Below are 24837 nucleotides of genomic sequence, written 5' to 3'. Positions count from 1 at the left end.
CGCACATTATTTCCTAAATCATCAAACGCCCATCTTTTCTTTAAGGTTATCATTCCACTAGCATGTCTTCAAGTATGGATCCTCATTTGCCAAATCATCGCAAACAATATCCCTTCAATGGAAGGCAAATAGCTTCTCGAGTTGTGACCTTGCCTGTGTGCGAGTCACCTGTGTGCGAGCCGCCTGCTAGGCAAGCCAGCACTGTACCAGAGAATAGATTAGATGCTGGATCTCCCACCCAAGTACTTCCCAAGACAACATCTAGAGTAAGAGACAGATTACAAACGCAAGCAAAAGTGTCAAGGGCGATATACATCAAATTTCTCGGATTACCGGCACAAGATCTCAGAGTTCGCGATGTTTGGACTTTGTGCTCGAGGTTTGGCAATGTTGCCGTGTCAGACTTGGTAAACACTGTTAGTGGTCAAGTGGCAATTGTTGGTTGGTTTGATCATCGCAACGCCGTTCAGGCAATTGAGGCTTTATCGAAAATGGATCACCTTTACCAGTGCGATTTCATCTTCGACTGCCATCTTGACAGCTACGGGGATATTTCAAATCTTTCTGCTTTGTCCAACTCTGCTGCTTCAGTATTTTGTTTGCCTGTTCGAGGAGATATTCCCCCAAGTTCCTTGAGGGCCGAACTTGAACAGTTTGGAGAAGTCGAACATCTCTGTGAGGTACCTCACTTTCCAGCGGTACATCTGTGTCGTTATTACAATATTCTATCGGCACTAAATATTCTCACCAAGGCTGAAACTATCAAAACCACACTTATCGTCACGTCAGACATGATTGGGTTGTTGGAAAACTATGCGTTCAAGGACTACATGATGTTTCGACACTCAAGCGTGCAGAGCACCGGACGCTACCAAAAATCAAAGTGGAAAACCATCGCAAGCTGGCTTCCAAAGATGCATACAGCTGAAATTAATTCTCAAGCTTGGGCTGTTGGCAATGAGAACACTGCATCCTCAACCTCTCAAAGGAATGAAGTTAGTGTGGGCAGAGTTCTTCTTGGCCAGGACAATCGTAACACGATCATGATCAAAAATATACCGAACAATTACCACCGGGACGATCTTAAGTCATATCTTGATGTTACCAACAAGGGAACCTACGATTTTCTCTGTATGAATACTTCGTCCATTCTGCACAATGGCTTCCACTAACAGTCTAGATCTCCGCATGGACTACGCAAATCAGTGCAAGTAAGTGAACTGTTCTTCCAGAGCTTTGAAGACTTACTAATTGAACGGTCAGTGTGGGTTATGCTTTTGTCTCTTTTATGGATCCGAAAAGCATTATTACATTGCTGAAGGCTCGGGTAGGAAAGAAATGGGATCACAGCAGCTCCGAGAAAAGATTCACAATCGTCTATGCTAACATGTGAGTGAACTATGCTTTCGTTGAGGTAACAAATTATTAACATCGTTTTTCAAGCCAGGGAAAAGAGAACCTCATTAGAAAATTTCGCACTTCCAAGGTTATGCAACATGGTATGTACATGAAATTCTATGACACTCCTTTATGGTATCTAACCCTCCCCAGAGGATATTTTCAGACCGATGGTATTCTACAGCGACGGCCTACGCCAAGGCGAGGAGCAGAACATCATGTCTTCAGGGACAGACATGTGAGCTTAGTCTGCATGTCGTACTAGCCCCGAACACTCATTATTTTTCCTCGCTATTATCTGCCAAGTCAGACTTTTGTCTCAAAGCTCTTTCCCATTCTTTGGCTAATTCCACCATTGCTGCAGAGTCCATGGATGCATCCACAACATCTTTGGGTACATGGTTTTGAGAGTGTTCTTTACATGCAAACCGCCCAGAATTGTGTTGCGTCACAAGCCTTATTTCGGGGTCTGCTGCGTCAAATTTTCCTGTTATGAGTTCGTTCCAGCTAAACAGGTAAGAGCTAGTGGTTCTGGCGAATGGGTTGAAGTCAACAAGATACACCTTCCTCAAGTCACGGTCAAGATAAACATCAAAAGTGAAGCTGTTGCTTTCAAATTTTGGCAGAAGAGAGTCATCGAAACATGCTCCAATTTTGTCTATTATTTTATCTTTCAGGTCCTCCAAAAAGTCATAATAGTTCAGGTCTCGCTGAGAGATTGCCAAAAGTTGCCTGTCTTTAACAAAACACCTGAATTCCATGGCAGGGTTGAAGTCAAACCATTTTTTCAATACCAGCTCAAACTCCAAGCCTTTCACTTCATCTTGAGCAGATTCTTCTGTAACTATATCAAAGGCATAGCCCAAGTCATGGTTGATATAATCGGATGACTTCAGTAACAAATAGACATCATTGGCAGATCTGCATCTTGTGCTATTGTCTACCATCATCCAGGTAGCATCTTGAGGGGCTGACCAGTTCAACTTTGGAGTGACTACTCCTCCGAATTCGGATATGGTGGAGATTATCGTCTTGTGCACATCTTTGAACGCCTCCGATGGGTCTTGATAGGCGTTACTACTGTCTTCATCATCAGACCAGTCGCTATACTCGTTGTCAGAAGTGGGGCGAACTTCGGAAAACGGTGTCCTTTCACATGGTCGCACCTTAGGTAATCTTATGTCGTCCTCATTCAAGTAATTCAAGAATCCAGCCGGTAGAGGCCGAATTATTTTAGCCTCAGATACCGTTAGATCTTTGAAGGTGGGATACCAAGATGAATAGCAACAGTTTAAAACATCTTGTGATGTGACGACTACATTCGAGAGAACGGTATAGTCTTCTGTGGAGCTCGGCATGGTTTCAGAGGTCAACTGTCCGAGTACATGCGAAGTAGGAAGTTACCAGATATGAATAAATTTTTGTGATAGCTGCAAGCCATCTAGGTGGGGAGGGATCAATTACGTAATTATTTGGTGGGTACACTCTAGAGATCTCGTCGAAGAAAAAACGCGTTGTTCGAGCGAGCATGAAGAGGCGACATACAGCTCTTTTATACACGAGCATCTACGACTGAAACAACCATAATGGCTTCCAAAGTTGCACCTTCGAACGCTACGTTCAAAGACAAAGAAAAGCCTCAGGAGGTTCGTAAGTCCAACATTGTGGCAGCCAGGGCTGTGGCAGACGCCATCAGAACGTCTCTGGGTCCAAAGGGTATGGACAAGATGATCAAAACTGGCAAAGGCGAGGTCATAATCTCGAACGATGGCCATACGATATTGAGGCACATGGCTGTGCTACATCCAGTTGCTAAGATGCTGGTTGATGTTTCTGGTGCCCAAGATGTTGAAGCCGGTGACGGTACCACGTCGGTGGTTGTTCTTACCGGTGCTCTTTTGGGTGCAGCTGAAAAGCTGTTAAATAAGGGAATACACCCAACCATGATAGCCGAGTCCTTCCAGAGAGCTGCTGCCAGATCTGTTGAGATTTTGCTGGATATGTCCCATAAGATTGATCTTTCGGATCGCCAACAGCTGATTCGTGCTGCCAACACTTCGTTATCTTCCAAGATTGTTGCTCAGCACTCAGCTTTGCTTGGCCCTATTGCTGTTGACGCCGTTTTGAAAGTGGTTGCTCCGGATGCAACCAATGTGGATTTGAACGACATCAGATTGATCAAGAAGGTAGGAGGAACCATTGATGACACCGAGATGGTGGACGGTGTGGTCCTGACCCAAAACGTCATCAAGACTGCAGGAGGCCCAACAATGGTGGAAAAGGCCAAGATTGGTTTGATTCAGTTTCAATTGTCCCCACCAAAGCCAGACATGGAGAACAATGTGGTAGTGAATGATTACAGACAGATGGACAAGATCCTGAAAGAAGAGAGAGCGTACCTCTTGAACATCTGTAAAAAGATCAAGAAGGCCAAGTGTAACGTGTTGTTGATACAGAAGTCCATTTTGAGAGATGCTGTGAATGATCTTGCATTGCATTTCTTGGCCAAGCTGAACATCTTGGTTGTGAAGGATATTGAGAGGGATGAGATTGAGTTCATCTCTAAGAGTCTGGGATGCAAGCCAATTGCTGATGTTGATTCGTTCACTGAGTCGAGATTGGGATCTGCTGACCTGGTGGAGGAGATTGAATCTTCTGGCTCGAGAATTATCAAGATTACCGGTGTCAAGAACGTCTCCTCTCCAACTGTTTCTGTGGTGTGTAGAGGTGCCAACCATCAAATTTTGGATGAAACTGAGAGATCCCTCCACGATGCCCTCTGTGTCATCAGATGCCTCGTTAAGGTGAAGGCACTGATCTCTGGTGGAGGTGCACCAGAAATTGAAGTTTCCAGGACTTTGTTCAAGGAGGCTGATTCGTTGTCGGGTGTGGAGCAGATTTGTTTCAAGCAGTTTGCCGATGCTCTGGAAGTTATCCCAACAACTTTGGCCGAGAATGCTGGTATGAACCCAATTGAGATCGTCACCGAATTGAGAAACAAACATGAACTCGGTGAACGCAATGCCGGTATAAGTGTCAGGCGTACTGGTGCAACTAACACATTCGACGAGCATGTTCTGCAACCGGTATTGGTTAGTACATCTGCCATTACCCTTGCCAGTGAATGTGTGAAGTCCATCCTTAGAATCGATGATATTACCTTTAGTCGTTAAATAATCCGTGTATTGAATGATTCTTTATGATACGAGGTGACAAAGAGAAACGTATGAAAAAAAGAATTTGGTACGAGTATTACCGTTGAGCTTGCTCTTATAGGCATCGCATTGGCTCTGTCTATTTTGGTTAGAAATCTGAAAAATCTCAGAAATTCAAGATTTCCCATTTTAAGTGAAAGATTTATATTGAAAATGTAGGTGATATTCAGTGAATGAACCAAATGGAAAATACCTTCCAACTGGTATATATTGCCGTTGGTTCCATGCGCAGAATACAGGTATATACATGTTATGCTGGAGCATACATTGTTGGAGTCAAAACTTCTTCGTCAGTATCTTGACCGCATTCTTGCTGAAAACGTAAGACAAGCCACTCGAAATGGTGGTGAATGCAACAACGTACTCAAAAACTTGCAACCCCGACAGGAACAACTCCGAGTTGTCGGCTGCGAAGTATGGCAAGAGGACAGGCTTGACCACACAGCAGCCTATGTAGACCATCTGCAGCGCAGTGTTAACCTTGCTGATCATAGTGGGCCGCACTTCAGCGCTCGGTATGCTGAAGTCGAAGTATCTCAAAATCGTTTTTGGAGGCGGCAAAGAAATGAACCGATAATATACGGCTGAAAGCGCGAGCAGAATGTCTCTTCCCAGAATCAGCGAGGCAAGGTATAACGGCATCTGATGGGCTTGGGCCATGCATACCGTACACACCACCATGAGAACCTTGTCAGCCATAGGATCAATAATGGTGCCCACTATAGACCTCAAATTGTATTTTCTTGCAATGAAGCCATCCAGGAAGTCCGTGACGCAGGAGTACACGAAAAGGCCCAGTGCATACAGTACCTCGTTCTTCACAATCAGGTACCCGATAGCAGGCGCAGCCAGAAGACGAGTCAGAGTCAGGAAATTGGGGATTGTGTATATGTTCTCGTGTATTTCAGGTGGGATTATCTTGGAGATGGAGTCTCTTATTTCTAGCGTTGTCTTTCTCAATTCCTGAGACTTTTCAGAGGTAAGCTTTCTGAATTTTTCTGTGTTCTTCACAACGTTTTGCGTCAGCTTCTCCGCGTTGGTATGATGATTGTTTCCACGATCAGACGGCTGACTCATATTTCTTCTGGAATTCGAATATATCACAGGATTGATCAGCCTGGCGCGGAAGTGAAGGCGACTGCTCAGCTCTGGGACTCGCAATCGGGGCCCCCACAAGCTCTTGGGACGCACGTTCAGTGAGAGAGCAGCTGAAAAGCACCGCATTATGACAAACCTTCTACCCAGAGCAAATCGCAGACCGTTTCTGATCCAGCTGCAACCAAGTCTCTTTCTTACCTTCAAACGCAAAAGAGCCTCCGCCTTTCGGATCCAGCTTGGTAAAACCTTGGTACCGAGACACGACCCAAGAACCCAAGAAGGCATTGAGTCTTCGGAGTCATTTGCCCAACGCTTTCAATCTCCAGAAACTAGTGCGGCTGTTGTATGTTTATAAAGCCTCTGAAACGCTTTAGAGTGCCTACATTTCTGCCACATTCCCGACTCGTCCGTTGTTTCTCCAAGATGAATGTACTAGTTTACTCTGGTAAGTCATACAATTGCGAACCCCGGATATGCAACGTGTTTGCTAACAGCTTGAAAATACAGGTCCCGGTACCACGGCAGATTCGGTCAAGCACTGTCTGGAGACTCTGCGGAATCTTCTCTCTCCTTACTATGCAGTCACTGCTGTTGATTCCAGAACCCTGCTAAAAGAGCCTTGGGCACCAAAGACTTCTGTTGTGGTGTTTCCTGGAGGAGCTGATCTGCCAATGTGCAGGGAGATGGCAGAGGGTGGAATTTCAGAGATCGTGAAGTTTGTGAGAAAAGGTGGGAGATACATAGGCTTTTGTGCGGGTGGTTATTTTGGATCTGGAAGGTGTGAGTTTGCTGTAGGGAACCCAGAACTAGAGGTGAGTGGGTCTAGAGACCTCAAGTTTTTTCCTGGAACTTGCCGAGGACCTGCCTTCGGCGGATTTGAATATCACACTGAATTGGGGACAAAAGCTGTTAAGTTGAATATTAACACCTCGATTCTGCCGGACGTTCCTAACACAGTTCACAATTACTACAATGGAGGAGGTGTTTTTGTAAATACTGAGCAGTACTCCAACGTGGAGGTCTTGGCTTCGTATGAACAGCAATTGGATGTGGACCCTGGATCTGGAATACCTGCTGCTTGCATAATAACTAAAGTGGGTCATGGGTTTGCATTGCTGACTGGTACCCATCCTGAGTTCACTCCCGCCTTTTTGAAGGCAACCAACAAGGAGCCAGAGTTTGCTTCTGTCATCAAGACTTTGAGCGATTCTGACAACGCGAGACTGATGTTTTTGAAATCCAGTCTCAGGAGGCTGGGACTGAGTGTGAACGAAGAGTTCACAGGAAGGCCTTCATTAACACCGCTCTACCTTTCCTCTATACGGACAGAAGATTCGCTGAAACTACTCCAACACATCAAAAACGAAATTGGCGTGGACGATGAGGGGATCTTGAAGGGCTCAGCGAACTCTTTCAGGTTACATGAACCTCCTGCCACTGCACTTGACCTCCAGCTGAAAGAAGGGTACGAAGACCCAGATACTGCGGTGATGGACTTGGTGGCTATAGGAAACAATTTCCCGGATAGAAAGGCCACACCATACTTCAACTTCACAACCTACTACCATGAACTTGAAGCCAGCTGGAGAGCTGGAGGTGACACCACCGTGGGTGATTTTGGAAACCCACTAGTTTACGGCGAGGTGTTGACCTCAACTTCCTTACTTCTGGACAAGAACACAAACATACTCAAGACGCTTCCTAGTGGCTTTGCCATACATGGTACTACACAAGTCTCGGGAAGGGGCAGAGGTGGAAACATCTGGATCAACCCTCCAGGTGTTTTGGCAGTGTCTATTCTCATGAGGATGGCAATTGAACAGGCTAAAAGATCCCCGCTCGTTTTCTATCAATACTTGGGGACAATGGCTTATGTGGAGGCTGTCATAAACTATGATGGTGAAGGAAGTCACTCCAGCATGCCAATAAGAATCAAATGGCCAAACGACATATACATACTGAAGCCAGAGTACGTTGCTTCTGGTCCACCTCCTGCGACTTCATCAGAAGCTGCATACGCAAAGATTGGTGGTATATTAGTCAACACAAATGTCTTTGACGGAGAATATTACATCATCGCTGGTTGTGGTCTGAATGTCTCCAATGCGGCACCTACCACTTCGCTCAACCTGGTACTGGAGACTGTTAATGCCGTCCTGGAGAAATCGGGCAGAGAAAGACTCTCCGCCTTCACGCAAGAAAAACTCATGGCCAGATTCTTGTGGTATCTCGAAAAGATGGTCACCCAGTTCAAACAAGAAGGCTTTGAGCCTTTTTTGAACTTGTACTATAAGAGGTGGCTTCATGGTGGTCAGATAGTGTGGCTTCACAATAAAGGAAATGCCAGAGCAAGAGTCACTGGGATCACTAAAGACTGGGGAATGCTCAAAGCAGAGGAAGTGAACATGGAAGGGAAACCAACAGGCGTTGTGTATGAACTTCAACCAGATGGGAACAGTTTTGATATGCTCAGTGGACTCATCTCCACCAAGTCGTGATGTTTGGTGGTGAGCCTACACACAGTTAGAATACAGAATACAATCTTTTTTTGTTATTTTTTTTAAAAAAATTACACATCAAGTGTTTAGTACATTGGAACGCATTCCTTTTATCATTTTCTCTTGGATACCAATTTTTTTTTTGCTCATTTTTCAAACACACTAAACGCAACTTCTTGTATATGCATAATTAGAGCAACTGAAGCCACAATCACTTCTGTATTAGCTCAATCCTCCTTTGGACTGTAAGATGGTGAAGTCGGAGAGTATTGAGGAGAGGTTGGGGAATACTGGGGTGAAGTTGGCGAGTATTGTGGTGAGGTTGGGGAGTATGATGGAGAGGTTGGAGAGTAGGATGGAGATGTTGGTGAGTAGGATGGGGAGGTTGGTGAGTAGGAAGGTGAAGTTGGTGAGTAGGAAGGTGATGTTGGTGAGTATGATGGTGAGGTTGGGGAATAACTTGGAGAAGTTGGTGAGTAACTAGGCGAAGTAGGTGAGTAACTTGGCGAAGTTGGAGAATAACTTGGAGAAGTTGGAGAATAACTTGGTGAGGTCGGGGAGTATGATGGAGACGTTGGAGAGTAACTTGGAGAAGTTGGTGAGTATGATGGCGACGTTGGGGAATAAGAGGGCGACGTTGGGGAGTATGAAGGCGACGTAGGTGAGTACGTTGGCGAAGTAGCATACCCTGGGGAATTTGCCGAAATACCTGGCGATGTTGGCCCATATCCAGAGAAGGGGGACATCGGAGTGGTTGGGTTAGGAGCGTATGAAGAGAATCCTCCATAGTCTGTAAAACCACCACTTCTATCATCGTTTGCACTCGATTGAACAATAGGAGAAAACATAACAGCAGAAGTGTCATCCTGTCCAATATCGTCATCATACTGAGAACCGGCATCGTAAGGAGTGGCAGAACCTTCAGTCAACTTGCCTCTGAAAATTGGCACATTTTGCTTTGGATAATCTGCTGAAAGCGAGTTCAACATGCTTTCATCAACCATGACGTCAAAGGCACCGGTACCAATAGGAGCCAATTGGCCCAGAATGACATTCTGAGAAACACCCTTACAATCATCCAATTCAGCAGCAGCACCAGCTTCAAGCAAAATCTCAACCGTCTCTTCAAACGAACAACGCATAAGAGCACCTGTATCGGAACGGTTAAAACCGTGACGACTGATAGCAGTCAAGTGACCACGAGTGGTCATGACATCAACTAACAGAGCAAGATGACGGTAGTTAACGTACGAACCATCGAAAGCAATGACGTTGAGAATCTCCTTGTAGAGAGCACTTCTCGCAGCTTCGATACCCAAAACAGACAAGATCTCGACAAACGAGTTCGAGTACGTACGGGCAGTGTCAACTCCTGGAACAGCGATAACATCAGCAAGATTGATACCATCTGTTTCAAGAACCCATTCCTTCTTCTTAGCATAATCACCACTCTGGTCGGGCCAAACACGGTCATACTGCATCATGAAAACTCTGGTAATACCAGGAATACCTCTCAAGGAAATAGATTCCAGCATCTGTGCTTCCAAAGCCTTCAGCAAACCATCTTCAGTTTCTTCGTCTTCTTCGTCCATTGCCTTGACATCACGAACAATACGACAACGGATAACCAGCTTCTCAGCGTTGTCTTCAGACCAGATAATAAACAAATCATCACCAAAGTTCTCCGAGATCTTCTCTGCAACCTGACTCATTGTTAACTGTTTATCCAGCATCTTAGCACGGTCAAGCTCCAAACGCAACAACCATGGTGATTGCTTATGAATGGATTCTTCAACCTTCTCATCTGGAATAGCAAAGTAAGCTTCGACAGTGTCAATATCGTCTTCAATCACGGTGCTTCTTGGATCTGGATCGTAGTAAATCTCAGTAGCAGCCGTAACGTTCTTCAAAGTGGTATGCTCGATTGCAGACTGGATGGATTTAGCCTTTTCAATGTCAGAAGCCACATCAGGTTCAAGATAAACAGACAATGCTGGAGTCTTGACGTTTCTAGCAACAGACAAAATCTCCTTCAATCTTGGAACACCTAAGGTGACGTTCTTGGAAGACACACCAGCATAATGGAATGTGTTAAGTGTCATTTGGGTTGCAGGCTCACCAATGGATTGTGCTGCAATAACACCAACCATTTCACCAGGATGGACAACTGACTTAAAGAACTGAGCCTCAATGGTTCCAACCACCCAGTCGAAAGCATCTTTAGTCAATCTAAACTCTTCAAGAACCCTCCTGGTTGCCAGACGCGAACGCAACAAACACTGGAACAACAAAGTAGCGTTCCTTTGTGCTTCTTGCATCAGCTCAGACTTACCACGAACAACGTGAAGTCTCTTGCACAGCTCCTGAACACCTTGAACTATATCAGGAATGGCAAGGTCACTGGCTTTAGCATGATCAACGTGGAAAATCTGCTGAGCATTTTGGATGATACGCCTGATATTGACAGGAAGTGGCCAGTTGTAATCACCATTGCTGAAACAAACGTCACGAAGATACTTTCTGTCTTCCAAAAGTTGGGTGTATTCTTCATCAAGCAACTTTTGGAGTTCAACGCTGCCCAAGATCTCAGTTCCGTATTCGACAAGTTCTGGCTTGATACCTTGAGAAGCGTTCATCAGATCAACTCTGTAACGCTTCTCAAAGGCATCATCAGTTCCAGGAATGGTGTCAACCGTTTGCTTCTCAACTTGAGTACCATCGATACCATCCTCACCATAAAGGAATTGGATAACATCACCAAGGGAGTTACGGGCTGTTCCATCGTAATGAACCATGATATCTTCCAAGGCCTTCAATAGACGACGTTGGATATAACCTGTTTCGGCTGTTTTCACAGCAGTGTCAATCAAACCTTCACGACCAGCCATAGCGTGGAAGAAGAACTCCTGAGGAGTCAAACCTCTCAGATACGAATTCTCAACGAAACCCTTGGATTCGGCAGAGTAGTCATCCTTGGTGAAATGTGGCAAAGAACGGTCGGCAAAACCGAAGGAAATACGCTTACCCTCAACAATCTGTTGACCAACACAAGCAGACATCTGGGAAATGTTGATATAAGAACCCTTTGAACCAGCTGTGACCATCTGCTTGACATTGTTCGAATCTTTCAAAGACAATTCAGCAGACTTACCAGCGGAATCACGAGCTTCGTTTAACACTTTAGACACCTTCTGCTCAAACGATTCTCTGACAGTCATACCTGGTTCAGGCTCCAAAAGATTTCTTTGGGCATCCAAAATAATATTTTGAACCTTCTCCTTGGCTTCACCAATGGTCTCGGTAATAACCCTCATAGTTTCACGATCGGCAATTGCATCACCAATACCGATGGAGAAACCATTGTGGAGCAACCAGTAGTTAACCACCTTCTGAATGTTACCGAAGAGTTGAGCACAAACTTGAGGACCCTTTTCTCTCATAACAGTGTGAATAAGACCACCTGCAGTAGCACCAACAGTAGCCTTGTTAACCACACCGAACATAATTTCACCGTTGACAATCAACATACCACTATCTTTTGGAGACAAAAGAGAGCCATCAAATCTTTGGAGGTAAATACCCTTTGGAATACACGTAGACAAAAGCTGTTTACCAGACCAAAGAGGCTTTGGCTTCAAAATGGCAGGCTGAGGAATGACACCATCCCACTGAGGGATCCAGAAAAGCATGTTCATCACCTGGTCGTATTCAATGAAGTTGTCTCGCAACGTCATTTTTCTAACACCACAAAGTGTGTCCTGTACAATACCCATAACAGGCTTATTGGACTGAGGCGAAACAATTTGCAATGGGACAGCACAGATTTGAGAGAGTTCAGCCCTTGTTTCTTCCGACTGTGGAACGTGCAAATTCATTTCGTCACCATCGAAATCAGCGTTATAAGGAGATGTAACAGACAAATTCATTCTGAAGGTCGAGTAAGGCATCACTTTGACTCTATGCGCCATCATGGACATCTTGTGCAGAGAAGGTTGACGATTGAACAACACAGGGTCATCATCCATCAAGTGACGCTCAACTTTCCAACCGTATTGCAAGGCAATATCACCTGCGCGCTTATTGTACCTCAGGTCAATACGGTCTCCAGAATCACGAATGACATACTTGGCACCCGGATGTTCGTTTGGGCCATTTCTGACATATTCTGTAAGTTTCTGGATGTTGTAGGGTGTGACAGTTTCTGGGTAAGAGAGTGTTCTAGCAATACTCTTGGGAACACCAACTTGATCTAGCTCAAGATTGGGGTCACCTGAAATGACGGTACGAGCAGAGAAATCCACACGCTTACCCATCAAATTACCTCTTAGACGTCCCTCTTTACCCTTCAAACGAGCACGAATTGACTTGATAGGTCTTCCTGTCTTCTGAAGAGCTTGAGGCTGACCTGCTATATCATTGTCCATGTAGGTTGCCACATGGTATTGCAGCAGCGCCTCAAACTCACTGATGACATGCTGAGGTGAACCGTCCATCTCTAACTTTTGCACGTTGATATTGGCCTTCAAAATGTCGGCCAATTTGTAAGTCAAATCATCTTCACCACGCTTAGTATCGGTGAAAGCAACAGAGGGTCTAACAGGTGGGGGTGGAACAGGCAACACCGTAATGAGCATCCATTCAGGCCGAGCGTAGTCCTCATTGAAACCAAGTCTTTGACAATCTTGGGGAGAAATATGCCTAAACACATTTAGCACTTCAGCTGCTGTAATCAGTCTTCTCTCAGTTTGTTCGGTATCCTCGTCCAGGTTGCTCTTTTTCCACGTACCCCAGATTTTCAAACCATCTCTTCTAACAGTTGGTTGCGTATTTCCACAACCTCCTCTTTGGGGTAAGATCTCGCCCGCGTTTTCATCACTTGGAATGGGATCAACCTCACACACCATTTTTGTCTTACACAAACTCCAAACTGCGTTGAATCTCTTCTTTGGATCCTTGATTTTCATAGCTCTTGCATACAACGGGTTCGTTTCATCCAGTAAAATCTTACCACAGTTCATGCAAACACATTCGCACACTTTCTTGATTTTGGAAAGGAATCCGACGTGGAAAACAGGCTTTGCGAGCTCTATATGGCCGAAATGACCTGGACACTCGGACATGCCTTCTCCACATGTTTGACACTTGAAATTTCTATCGATGGATCCCAATCTTGGATCGTTCAAACCACCATCTCTTGGCTTCATTGTAGTCAAATCCATGATTTCTGGATACTCGATCTTAGCGACCGAGATTGCTCTCACTTCCTCCGGGGAGAGAAGACCAAATTGGACCTGGGAAAACGTTAGTAATCGTGACAAAGAACAAAAAAATCCATCATATCAACTTCACATACTTCTTTAACCGTTCTCAGGGGAGCGCTTGAATAGGGAAATTGACTCATTTTGGAAATGGATTAGCGCAAGTTGGATTTTTCACTTTCCACTCGGTGATGGATTGTTGTTTTGAAGTTTGATGTGTTGTTTTGTAACCTTTTTTTGAGTGATTTTTTGATTTTTCGTTGGCTTTGGGGTTTAGAAGTCTCGCCCAATAAGAAATGGAATGTCTCTTTATAAAAAAATGCAGATAGACTGGGGAAGCGAATAACAAGTAGACGGCCTAGGGGGAATGGAAACAGGCTCCAAGGGGTCAGAAATCGGCAACAGCAAATAAATGAGTACCAATCAATCAACCAGCAGACAAGAATACAAATGAATCGCTTTCAAAGGTATTCTAACTTGTATCAGTCGACGTACAGACGGGGGCAAAACGTCCTTGTGTGTTGATTTTGTACACTAAACTGTTCGTGTTGGACCAGCAGTTTTCATCGACGGCAAACGAGCGTGCTGTGATTTACCCACGATGCATGTTACGATTTACACGCACTATCTTCAAACCGAGATAAGTCTATTTAATGGCTATTATATCTCTCATTACTAGATTTCTCTAGGCAAAAAATTTAGCGTAGGCCGCTTTTTCCTTGGCTTTGCTTTCTTTAAGCGACTTTTGAGCAGCTTCGATGTTTTTCTTGATGGCGGGGTCACCAGGGGACAACTTCAAAGCGGCTTCGAGATCAACGATAGCCTCATCCTCATTATGGGCCTTTAGATGGCCAACTCCACGGCGGAACAGAGCTTTGGCTCTTCCCTTGTCATCAATGGCTTCACTCTCAAGAGCTTCAGTAGCAGCATCAACAGTCTCCTTGGCCTTTCCGAGTTTCATGGCAACCAGTGCGATGTTGAGGAAAACCGCAGTCTTCAGTTGGTTCACCTTAGCAGTATCCTCCTCTGAGAGATCTTCAGGGAAGTAGTCTTCCAGATAAGAACGGGCCTTTCTATATTTCTGGTAAGACACCTCGAGATCGCCCTTCTTGAAAAAGCTAGTAGCCAAATCCTTGATAGCTGAAACTGCGTTGATGACGGTCTCTGGTTTAGTCAGATCGATGGTGGGCTCGTCATCAATGGAGTCAGCATACAGATCACCAGTACCGTCATCTACACTCAATGGAGCATCCGCTGCAAGTGCCCCACAGTCGACAATAACAACATCCTTGACTGGCTTGTCGTTTGCCTTCTCTGTCTTCTCAATGGCTCTAACTACCGACTTACCAGCAATTACCTGACCGAAAACGACATGCTTTCCATCCAAATGTGGGGTGCTAACGGTGGTAATGAAAAACTGAGAACCATTCGTGTTTGGGCCAGCGTTGGCCATAGACAAGAGAAAGGGCTTGTCATGTTTTAGCTGGAAGTTCTCATCTTCGAATTTTTCACCGTAAATAGACTCACCGCCTCTGCCGTCACCGAGAGTAAAATCACCACCTTGGCACATGAAGCTTTCGATCACTCTGTGAAAGATGGAACCCTTGTAATGCAGCGGTTTACCTGATTGGCCCACTCCCTTCTCACCTGTGCACAGAGCTCTGAAATTTTCAGCGGTTTTAGGAACGACATCAGCGAACTAAACATTACTGGTTAGCACATGTATTCGTGGAGAGAACAGTTTCAACGATATACTCACTAGTTCGAACACGATACGCCTGGTGGGCTCGCCCCCGATAGAAACATCAAAGAACACTCTTGGTCTCACTTCCGACATTTTGTTTATAATTTTGAATACTGAAGGATGTATACGTATCAAACTGAAAGAGACAGTCGAAGAGGATGGAGAAGCCTTCTTAAGGCTTTCCGAGGCGATGAGCTTCCAGAAACTTCTCCGTAGTGAGGCAGTCCGGCCAAGAATGAGGAGGGTAATGTCAATGGAAGGGAAAATAAAATAAGAACGGAAGAACATTAGATTAACAATATAATTGCTTGGAACAAGAACAGAAAATGAACAAAAAAATATCTACTTGCATGCGATCAGTTTGTCGTTTCAATGGCTGGTAGGTCTTGAAATATATCAGCCCCAGAAATTTACCCTAGCCATTGAATGCAGGGTTGATGAGATTGAAAAATTAAGGAAGAAGGAAAGAAAGCCACAGATTTTCACCTCGCTTGAATTTCTTCGCTCAAGTTCAAGACAATATTCTTTGCTGATGCAGATATAAATCATGGGTTCCTATCATCGTGTTATATTTTCCCTTTTTGGACTGATTCAGCACAATGATAGTTAACATTAGCCTGGCTCCATAGGGTGTGCCTATTAAGTAAGCTAGCCGGCTACGCTAAGTCTTTCAGATTTGACCCGACTCAACCGGCTATATAATCTCTTACCTCTGCCCCTTGAGAACAACACGGACCAACAACCCAAACAATTTTATTGCGAAGAATGAGTTCAGCGAAAATACCTACTCCAAGATGTGTTTTTGTCCGTCATGGGTAAGTGTTACATGCAATTGGTTATAATTTCAAGCCGTTCCATACTAATGATGTACAGCCAAACCGAGTGGTCCAAGTCAGGCCAACACACCTCGCGCACTGACATCGACTTGACTCCTTTTGGAGTGAGACAGATGGAGGCTACTGGCAAATCTTTAATTGGCGATTCTCCATATAATCTAATCCAGCCTGAAAATCTGACCCACATCTTCATTTCACCTCGTACTCGTGCCCAGCACACCACTGAGCTGTTGCTGAAGGAGGTGGACCCAACCAGGCTCCAGCACATTCAGAAGATCACCACTGAGCTGATTAGAGAATGGGAGTACGGTGATTACGAGGGCAAACTTACCAAGGAGATTCGGCAATCTAGAAAAGATCGTGGAGTCGATCCTCCGGACCACGACTGGGAGATCTGGGAGGATGGCTGCGAAAACGGCGAAAGCTACCAACAGGTCACTGAAAGAGTGGATGAGATCATCAGACAGATCAAAGTTATTCACAAAAAGGCGTTTGAAGAAAAGAAAGCCTCCGACATCATAGTCGTGGGCCATGGACATATCTTGAGATGCTTTGCGGCCAGATGGGTGAAGAAACCTATCAATTGTAACCCACAGCTTCTTCTCGACGCTGGTGGAGTGGGTGTTTTGTCATATCAGCACCAAAATGTCGAGGAACCAGCTTTGTTCCTTGCTGGGGCTTTTGTGGTTCCAGTTGAGGAGAAGGGAAATTACATTTGAGGCAGGGCCATCCTCTTATCCATTATCCATTATCCATTATCCAATATGTAATGATCTATGTACTTCCATTGATCCTTGAACCTAATTGAGTCTCAACTGGCTGAGCAGCTCGTTTTGCTCAAAAGACAACACTCTTCTTCCATGCGTTTTGCTAGGCCAGTTTTCCGACGGCTTGAATTCGCTTTGGTGCCGCGTACCCGAAATAGAACTGATAGATTTTCTGTTGATATCAACCGAGGAGCCCAGGTCCTCGGACAAATTTGCCCTGGCTGCCACTTGACCTTCGTTTATCGAAGGAACACCAGGAGTAGGCTGTCCTGGCCCGTAGTTATTTGCTATGATTTGGTGGTGAATCTCCTCCATGGTGTTATTCATGCTGTAGCTGAAGGGATTGCGAGAATTGTAATCTTCGTTCATCAAGGCTCTGTTCTCAAGGTCATTATCCGGAGCATGTGGTTTGGAGTCAACATCTCGTGCGGTTGACGAAGAGATGTCGGGGTCAGTTTTGGAGGACGAGAATGCTCTGAACGGTGATAATTGTGCCAATGAAAACCCTGTATCGCTCCTTCCACTCTTTGTGGGTGTCTTATCCCATTGCGGCTTATATTTTGACAGCGGGGTAAGCAAAGCCTTCCCACTCTGCAGAGAGCCGGCGTTGATAATCGGCGTGATATTCGAGTCTGCATCCTGCGTGAAAGACGAGGTATCTTTTGGGGATCCAAAGGAAACGTACTCGGACAATCCCTCTTCAAGACTCTGCTGATGCGTATCGATACTTAAGTTGGGGATGTTGCGGCTAGTCCTCTCGTTATTTTTCAAACTCTTTCTTCTGGCAACCACCTCTGCCAACGAGGAGTAGGATTCAGGCTCAACGCCAGGCGTATAGTCTATCAATGACGTATTTTCCATCTTGGAGGTGTTTATGTGATCCTGGATAGAACCCACCGAGTTCCTGAGAAATGCCCTGTTTGAGTACCATTTTGTCTTTGCAGAGCTGGACCTCACGCTCCTGGGACTAGTAGGGTCCATAGGACTCACCAGATTGGTAGAGCCATAGCCTGGACTGGCAAATGTAGTCGTACATTGCAGTGTGGGTGTTTTTGGATCGGCACAGACAGCATCATCCAGTCTCCAGCTCAGAGCAAACACACCTCCCAGAACCAATATCGTTCCAATGATGATATTGAAAAGCTGGACATATGTAACCGAGCCCCATTGCTTGTAGAATATCATACCATTACAGATATTCACGATATTGTAGATGCAAAAAACCAGAGGGTATAAGATCGAGGTGGAAACTCTCTTGAGCCCTTTGTTCAAGAACCACAGTTGCGTGAGACAGAGGGTCAGGAAACCACCTATTATGAACCATGACTCCAGATGGTTCAGGATTTTCAGCATGGCGTGAACACTTCCAGCATTGAATGCATTCACCAAGATTTCTATGACTGACTTGGCCAGCAACAGCGAGTGAGCAGACATTATTCCACTCACCACACCAAATAGAGCACCCTGCATCATCATCGAGCTTTCATGTGACATATCAAAGAGCAGTGCTCTACACCCACCTTTGAGTAGACTTATTTTGTCCTTCAACTTTGCGAAATAGGTAGAATATAACGGGGCAAACCGATCAACACTTCTCATACCCGATGCAAAGAGAACCTGGCGATACATATCATTCTGCTCCATGCCAGAAACAGTGCTAGAACCTTGCGAAGTCACAGAAGTGACTCTGCTAAGAAGAGGATCCTGCTCCTCGGTCTCTCCACGAGAATTCTTGGAGACTCTCACAGGACTCGTAAGATGAAAATGCCCGAAATTGTCATCATGCTCAGCTTGATCGAGATTCTTCATCACGACTATCCATCCTAGAAATACGCAAACCAGCACAGCATCCAGCGAGGCCCATATCACAAATGGTTTTCTTCGCAATAGAACCATGAAGTCATCCAATGTGTACTCGGGCTCCGGTATAGCCCCGAAACTCGCTATCAAAAACGCCCCTATGCTGATCACCAGAGTGCCAAACAGGGAGTAAACCGTGAAAGGCTCGTTCAGTATTAGCGAACTGAAACAGGCGTTGAAAACGAGTCCTATAGACTGAAGTGGCGATAGCACAATGAGCGGTAGTGTGGTTATCTGTATACTTGAACCGAACACGTTTGCCACAATAAATAACGTGAATCCCAATCTCCACAGAGACCTCTTGTATGGGGGTTTATAGTGTGATTTGGTCTGTTGGATGAGATGGGACTTCCTCTGCAGTATCAGACCAACCGACTGACAAGCCGAAGATAGAACTCCAACCAGACACCCGAGTATGATCGTGCTCCTGGTGGAAGCAGACATGAGCGACAAGGTGTTTCGCACGTTGAGAGACATGATGTGACGGATTATGCCAGAAGGGACAGTATCAACGCACCACACTTGAGTCACAAATTCGGAATGTACCTCTTGAACTGATGCTTTGATAAGACAGCAAAATAAGGACGATTGCCAGCTTTGGTCCGAACGACTCAGCACGGCAACTTCTCTTGCTGCGGAGACGTGTATCACGAGTTAGCAATGCCAGGAGTCTGACAGCTTCCGAAACAGTGGACCAAATTAACTAAAACAACAAATAAGTGGCCAGACCGCTGGACCAGATGAAATGACTAAGCTCAAATGTTGGAGCTTGTGAAGATTTTTTTCCAACTGTGCAATGGACCCTGATCATATAACAAGAGCATAAGCGTAGCCTCATTGATCGGCGTGCAGAGCATCGATTGATTGACCCCGAGGAAACGGGACACAGTCCCGAAAAGACGTGTGTTCATAACCAACTCTGGTCCACGCGTTGTTGGTGTGGGAAATGTGTTAAGCTGCATTGCCTAATCATAAGGTGCCAAATTAAAATTAAACGCCACTAGGCTCTGCATGTCTGAATTGGAAAAATTCATCGGTGACTGTTTTCAGGAACTGGGCCGAAATGACGTCTCGGCTGTTCATAATGGCCTACAGAAACTGGACAGTATGATAGCCGTTCTGTGCTCACGATACTCTCTGTTGATTTCCAAAAGGAGCACGCCTCCAGCGACGCGATCTCGCAAATCCACGTCCAAAGTGGAGACCCAAAGGTCTCATAGAGCGGTATGGAAAGTTCCCACGATTGACGACGACGTTTTTGGCGAGTTTGTCAAGTTGCAAAATGGGTTCGAACTCAACCTGGCCAGCGCGTTGCTCCAGACTCTTAGCAGGATGATCATTAATCCTGGAGATTACCCTGCGGAATCGATGGTTTTGATGCATACCGTACTTCAGGGAGTTTTGTTGATTCATCCCCCTTCACGAAATTTATTCAGCCGCGAATCCAATCTCAAGGTATGTTTCCAATGTTTCGCGTAATCATGGCTTCACTGATCACACAAATACTAACTACTACAGCTTATTTTGGATTGCATAGTTCCAGGAAATCAACCTGTGGTGGTGAAGGCAGCGGTGCAAACTCTGGTTTCCTGCTTAGTAAGGTCCGTCCCGAGCATTCGTACCTTTGAGAAGCTGAACGGACCTGATATTGTATGCAGATTATTGAAGAAATCGGATCCAGCCGTGCCTAAAGAAGTCCAAGTCAGAGCACTTGAATTTTTATTATTCTATCTTGTGCCAGAGACAAAGTCATTGAGAACGAGCCAGTCAGAGAAAGACACCACAGCGACGCCCAAGGTAGCCTATGAGGACGGATGTATAAGGCGAAGCACCGAGGACAAAGCGTCAATTTTGAGATGTTACTTGCCGAATGTTGACGATCTGGTCAAGGAGCTTTACGAGAGCAAGCCTTTTGGCAATATGAACATTGAGTGGTGAACATGGCAGTGTCCATGGTGAATAATGAAAGGCACATCCTGCCAAAAAATCCGGCATATACTGTACAGCACCGCTTTTGGAGTCGATTCGGCATTTAAAATCTAATTCACTCGCATTAAATACACAGGTTCGTAATAAAACACACACTACCACATCATAACCTGTCCCCCCCCCCCCCCATTGTTTCCAATTTTTTATGTTGTTTTTCATCATCGGTGTCTTGACTCATGCTTAATTTTGGGTGCCCCAGAGATTAGATAAGACTCATCCCGACCCGCAGTTCGATGACAGAATCAACTCCCTGTCACTCTACCCCCCTTTGCTTACTTCCTTGTTAAACAGAACCACATCTATCAAACGTGTCCCTCATACCAAACTCTGCTGTTTCACCGACTTGTGTATCTTACGCTGGGCGTTTTTACAAGCTTTATATCCGGCACTTTTTGTTTCACAGTTTTCGACCAGAGCGTCTTGTTGTTGCTATCCTGCAATTCCCGATAAACCCACACCATGAGATTCACAGTGGCAACGCCCAAGATACCCAAGAGGGTGCTCAAGCCAAACGCAGTTTTTGTCAGATACTCTTCATCGTCGACAGCTTCTGCCAATCCCCAAGAAGCACAGAGCGATTCGGCCACTGAAGCGACTTCTGGGGAGGTCCAAATGACGTCCCCGGTGCTCTCTAATCTTCAAACCGTTGATGCTTCTGGTTTGAATATCCCCAAGAAAGAATCACAGTCAGTCAAGGAAGGCGAGGCTGGATCCGAGATTCCAGCAACCGGTACGAGAGTCAAGAAACGGTACCTGAGTAGCCTGCCCAGGGTTCCATCTACCTCTAACATCAGCTTCAATACGCTGATGATAGATGTTCTTATGAACAACTACAGGCCTCTGTGTACGCCTTTGAAGAAGAACCACTTTCCGGTGGAGTCTGCGTTGTTGAAACGAAAGAAAAAAGCGTCTGTACTGCAGAGTTTAGCTGACTTCAAAAACACTAAGCAGTCTATAAGAGAGAACGATTCGGCGCGTTTCAAGAACTACAACCCATATTTCACCAAACAGCCACATCTGGTTCCATACACCTCCATCTTCACAAATACCATACTTAACACGCAACAACACAACACAGAAATGTTCAACCTGCCCTTGAGCTATCTGGAGAAGCTCAAGCCTTTCACTCCTCCGAAAAAACCGGGCGAAGAGTCCTACCGCGACGATCTGATCATTGTGAAGAATATCGAGATGGAGGAACAGGAACTGGTCAAGAAAGCCAGTAGGAAGACTAAGTATTTGAAGGATATAGAGTCTGCAAAGGGAAACGAGGTGAAGAAGAGCAAGCCTATCAAGATTGATGACATCGAGGAGTATTTTGGATTTAAATGAGGGTTTGGCATACGACTGGTGATGTATTTTTTCAAGGCCTCCGATGGTTCCAAAGCTCTCAGAGAGACTGCTTTCCACATATTATATGACGATTGGCTGGCGATCGACTTTTTTTTTTTAACTTTTCGTATTGAATACATGCATTTTGACATATTGAGCAGCACAGCAAGCTCTAATCACAGTCCCTAATTCAGCTCTCTGCAATGGTGAACCTTTCGATATAATACTTCACCAGATCATCGTAACCTTTCTGGTCTCCAGATTTTAGCAAATTCGCCAGGTCTATGTTCAATGGACTCAAGGGCTCAGGCGAATCAAGCAGCATTACGATCGCAACCACCGAACTGGAAAGCGACCACGCCGGCGTCCACATCTGCTGCAGAATATCAAGGCATATCTCGCCTGTTTCGAAGTTCACATTTGGATGAGGCATACGCAAGCACCTTCCCCTAGTTGCCGTGGGAGAATCACTAGCCAACCTTGCGTTTCTTTCTGAGCTCATGACAAATCTGAATGTAGGTGGAGCCGTGGGATAGTTACTGGGAACCGTGATATGTAGATCCCATATTCCATTCGCATAACACGAGCCTTCAGGTCCTCTTATTCTGGCTCTCCATTCAAACAAGTCGCCTTCCGAGACCGGTTCTAGCACTAGCACCCCATTCAGCGCTAGAGAGGAATCTTCCTGAACCAGTTCCTTGGAGATAGTCCTTAGCTCTTTAAGTAATCTTTTCTCGCTCATTGTTTAGTTAAACGTGATAACGCCGCGACACAATATTACCAACTTATTTGAGTCAAATAAGAAAAGAGTCTTGGATGTAGAATACAGCGCGAAACATCGTGGGGCTACTATTTAGGGCTGGCATATGGTATCGACACCTGCAGGGCCCCCAGGCTACGAATAGAGAAGTTAAACACGGGGGGTGGGAATGGGACACGTTGGACTAAAACGGATAAAAAATGAAGCTGAAAGATTATTTTAGTGTGTTGGATATATCTGGCAAAATTTGCTTTGAAAATGTGCTGTTTTGGTAGAGTAGTTCCGGCCTATACTGGTTGTTCTCTATAAGGTGGAGGTGGAGGTGAAAAGTTAAGTGGTATCTTAGCTCTAGCTAGCTCTTACTACGCGGCGAATTTTAGGCTTGAATTTACGGTTTGTGTAATTTCACCAATCATACGTTTTATTAGTCATATTACTTATTTCTTGGATTTGTCGCTGGACTTGGCCTTCTCGGCCTGGTCCTTCAAAACCTTCTTAACGATCTTCTGCTCCTCAATCAAGAAAGCTCTGACAATTCTCTCCTTGACACAGTTGGCACATCTGGAACCACCGTAAGATCTAGAAACGGTCTTGTGGGTCTTGGACACGGAAGCGTACTCTCTTGGTCTCAAAGAAGAGATACCAGAAAGGGCAACACCACAGTCACCACACTTAGGTCTGGTACCAGACTTCTTCAAGTGTTGAGCTCTCAAGACACCACCTGGAGTCTTGACAACCTTGATTTGGTTGGAACGGGTGTTGTCTAAAAGGGGTAAAGTTAGTATGCTTGTGAAAAGTGATTCCAGACTTCGGACATTCAGATGATCAGACTTCAACAGAGAGAAATTTATAGGGTGAATGAGCAAGATCCCTCATCGATTCAAAGCAGAGTAGCCGGTTTTGGATTCACAACGTATAATTCGAGGCTCTGACAATGGCTCCTTGATGATGGTAACGGCTGTCTTTTAATCCGTCTTTCGTTTTCGTAAATTTTTCACTCTTGGGTCTGAGAAGAAGCAACTAGACTTTCTTGAATCCATAGCCTAGTCCTTTGCTGAGAATCATTCCGTACTCAATGTGATATAACTCTTTAGGTTCTTTGGTGTTCAACTTTTGATGCTTTCTCTCTGGTTCCCTCCCAACACTCTGAAATACGTCCTTGGTTCCTGGTAAATTCGTGGTGTCAAATACATACATGGGTTTCTTCTTCTGAAAGTAACTCTTTGAGCCATTTTTGAACTATGTATTGAAGATGGATATTGGAGATGAAGATTGTTTAACTGTTAAAGGAAGCCTCAATTTTTCAGACTATCGAAGGGACCGTCTCGCAAGTCACATGACCTCTTCGTAGAATCTTCAAGGGTACAAGCCCTCTATTCACTCACGTGATATATTAACACTCATACTTAATTATAACACTACCAAATATTTAAAAGGCGTATACAATAGTGTAAGAGAGACATCCGTCTCAAAGACAATAATTTCCCGAAAGGAATCAAAATCTATTAACACATGCTTCGACTAGATAGCATGGCATTTATATAGCCGGAGCGCCTAGTTTTCAAGGGCAACAACCTCCATCTCAACGTCAACACCCAATGGCAAGGCTGCAACGGCAACACATGATCTGGCTGGCTTGTGGACACTGAAATATTTGGCGTAGACTTCATTGAAGGCACCAAAGTTGCCCATATCAGTCAGGAAGATATTGACCTTGACGATTCTCTCCAAAGAAGAGTTTGAGTCCTTCAAGATAGCCAACACGTTCTTGATGACTTGGTCAGCCCTGTCACCAATTTGGCCCTCGACAGGCTTTCCCTCAGCAGTGAAAGGGATTTGGCCACTAACGTAGATGAATCCGTTGGCCTTGACTGCATGGGAGTAAGAGGCAGCAGCTGGTGGGGCGTTCTTGGAAGAAACCTGTAGCGGTGTTAGTGACAGTTCAGGAAGGATAAGACCAGCTGCGAATAAAGGCATCACAGGGCAACTGATGACAATCCCAAAATCAGAGTAAAAGCCAGAGCTGGTCACCTTTGAATTGAACCAGCCAGGCAACCCATTTGCCACAGGTACATCTAGCCG

The 24837-nt window shown here is 45.1% G+C and overlaps 15 protein-coding genes across 15 annotated transcripts; 6 read left to right on the top strand and 9 right to left on the bottom strand.

Moving 5' to 3' along the window:
• Positions 1–62: 62 nt before the first annotated feature.
• KUCA_T00000993001 (uncharacterized protein) lies at positions 63–1172 on the top strand (the record flags this gene model as incomplete). The annotated part of the gene is made up of 1 exon (XM_022605588.1): positions 63–1172. The coding sequence occupies one exon, from the start codon at positions 63–65 to the stop codon at positions 1170–1172; it is 1110 nt and encodes a 369-aa protein (XP_022457041.1).
• Positions 1173–1676: 504 nt separating this feature from the next.
• On the bottom strand, positions 1677–2756 carry KUCA_T00000992001 (uncharacterized protein; the record flags this gene model as incomplete). Its single annotated transcript, XM_022605587.1, has 1 exon — positions 1677–2756. The coding sequence occupies one exon, from the start codon at positions 2754–2756 to the stop codon at positions 1677–1679; it is 1080 nt and encodes a 359-aa protein (XP_022457040.1).
• A 228-nt stretch (positions 2757–2984) lies between these two features.
• Positions 2985–4571, top strand: KUCA_T00000991001 (uncharacterized protein; the record flags this gene model as incomplete). Its single annotated transcript, XM_022605586.1, has 1 exon — positions 2985–4571. The coding sequence occupies one exon, from the start codon at positions 2985–2987 to the stop codon at positions 4569–4571; it is 1587 nt and encodes a 528-aa protein (XP_022457039.1).
• A 318-nt stretch (positions 4572–4889) lies between these two features.
• Positions 4890–5837, bottom strand: KUCA_T00000990001 (uncharacterized protein; the record flags this gene model as incomplete). The annotated part of the gene is made up of 1 exon (XM_022605584.1): positions 4890–5837. The coding sequence occupies one exon, from the start codon at positions 5835–5837 to the stop codon at positions 4890–4892; it is 948 nt and encodes a 315-aa protein (XP_022457038.1).
• A 297-nt stretch (positions 5838–6134) lies between these two features.
• Positions 6135–8209, top strand: KUCA_T00000989001 (uncharacterized protein; the record flags this gene model as incomplete). Its single annotated transcript, XM_022605583.1, has 2 exons — positions 6135–6156; positions 6219–8209. 2 exons carry the CDS (start codon positions 6135–6137, stop codon positions 8207–8209), a joined length of 2013 nt encoding a protein of 670 aa, XP_022457037.1.
• A 227-nt stretch (positions 8210–8436) lies between these two features.
• KUCA_T00000988001 (uncharacterized protein) lies at positions 8437–13610 on the bottom strand (the record flags this gene model as incomplete). The annotated part of the gene is made up of 2 exons (XM_022605582.1): positions 8437–13500; positions 13563–13610. 2 exons carry the CDS (start codon positions 13608–13610, stop codon positions 8437–8439), a joined length of 5112 nt encoding a protein of 1703 aa, XP_022457036.1.
• Positions 13611–14152: 542 nt separating this feature from the next.
• Positions 14153–15304, bottom strand: KUCA_T00000987001 (uncharacterized protein; the record flags this gene model as incomplete). The annotated part of the gene is made up of 2 exons (XM_022605581.1): positions 14153–15166; positions 15227–15304. 2 exons carry the CDS (start codon positions 15302–15304, stop codon positions 14153–14155), a joined length of 1092 nt encoding a protein of 363 aa, XP_022457035.1.
• Positions 15305–15976: 672 nt separating this feature from the next.
• Positions 15977–16766, top strand: KUCA_T00000986001 (uncharacterized protein; the record flags this gene model as incomplete). Its single annotated transcript, XM_022605580.1, has 2 exons — positions 15977–16026; positions 16085–16766. The coding sequence occupies 2 exons, from the start codon at positions 15977–15979 to the stop codon at positions 16764–16766; spliced, it is 732 nt and encodes a 243-aa protein (XP_022457034.1).
• An 81-nt stretch (positions 16767–16847) lies between these two features.
• On the bottom strand, positions 16848–19151 carry KUCA_T00000985001 (uncharacterized protein; the record flags this gene model as incomplete). Its single annotated transcript, XM_022605579.1, has 1 exon — positions 16848–19151. One exon carries the CDS (start codon positions 19149–19151, stop codon positions 16848–16850), a length of 2304 nt encoding a protein of 767 aa, XP_022457033.1.
• A 534-nt stretch (positions 19152–19685) lies between these two features.
• KUCA_T00000984001 (uncharacterized protein) lies at positions 19686–20612 on the top strand (the record flags this gene model as incomplete). The annotated part of the gene is made up of 2 exons (XM_022605578.1): positions 19686–20129; positions 20193–20612. 2 exons carry the CDS (start codon positions 19686–19688, stop codon positions 20610–20612), a joined length of 864 nt encoding a protein of 287 aa, XP_022457032.1.
• Positions 20613–21122: 510 nt separating this feature from the next.
• On the top strand, positions 21123–21995 carry KUCA_T00000983001 (uncharacterized protein; the record flags this gene model as incomplete). Its single annotated transcript, XM_022605577.1, has 1 exon — positions 21123–21995. The coding sequence occupies one exon, from the start codon at positions 21123–21125 to the stop codon at positions 21993–21995; it is 873 nt and encodes a 290-aa protein (XP_022457031.1).
• A 190-nt stretch (positions 21996–22185) lies between these two features.
• KUCA_T00000982001 (uncharacterized protein) lies at positions 22186–22737 on the bottom strand (the record flags this gene model as incomplete). Its single annotated transcript, XM_022605576.1, has 1 exon — positions 22186–22737. One exon carries the CDS (start codon positions 22735–22737, stop codon positions 22186–22188), a length of 552 nt encoding a protein of 183 aa, XP_022457030.1.
• A 455-nt stretch (positions 22738–23192) lies between these two features.
• Positions 23193–23572, bottom strand: KUCA_T00000981001 (uncharacterized protein; the record flags this gene model as incomplete). Its single annotated transcript, XM_022605575.1, has 2 exons — positions 23193–23492; positions 23564–23572. The coding sequence occupies 2 exons, from the start codon at positions 23570–23572 to the stop codon at positions 23193–23195; spliced, it is 309 nt and encodes a 102-aa protein (XP_022457029.1).
• Positions 23573–23861: 289 nt separating this feature from the next.
• KUCA_T00000980001 (uncharacterized protein) lies at positions 23862–23987 on the bottom strand (the record flags this gene model as incomplete). The annotated part of the gene is made up of 1 exon (XM_022605572.1): positions 23862–23987. One exon carries the CDS (start codon positions 23985–23987, stop codon positions 23862–23864), a length of 126 nt encoding a protein of 41 aa, XP_022457028.1.
• Positions 23988–24309: 322 nt separating this feature from the next.
• On the bottom strand, positions 24310–24732 carry KUCA_T00000979001 (uncharacterized protein; the record flags this gene model as incomplete). The annotated part of the gene is made up of 1 exon (XM_022605571.1): positions 24310–24732. One exon carries the CDS (start codon positions 24730–24732, stop codon positions 24310–24312), a length of 423 nt encoding a protein of 140 aa, XP_022457027.1.
• Between the last annotated feature and the right edge of the window lie 105 nt (positions 24733–24837).

The sequence above is a fragment of the Kuraishia capsulata genome, genomic scaffold (assembly GCF_000576695.1).
Source record: "Kuraishia capsulata CBS 1993 genomic scaffold, Kuraishia_capsulata_scaffold_1, whole genome shotgun sequence".
Lineage (NCBI taxonomy): Eukaryota > Fungi > Ascomycota > Pichiomycetes > Pichiales > Pichiaceae > Kuraishia > Kuraishia capsulata.
Note: the sequence above shows the minus strand (reverse complement) of the source record. Positions and strands in the feature narration are given on the sequence as shown.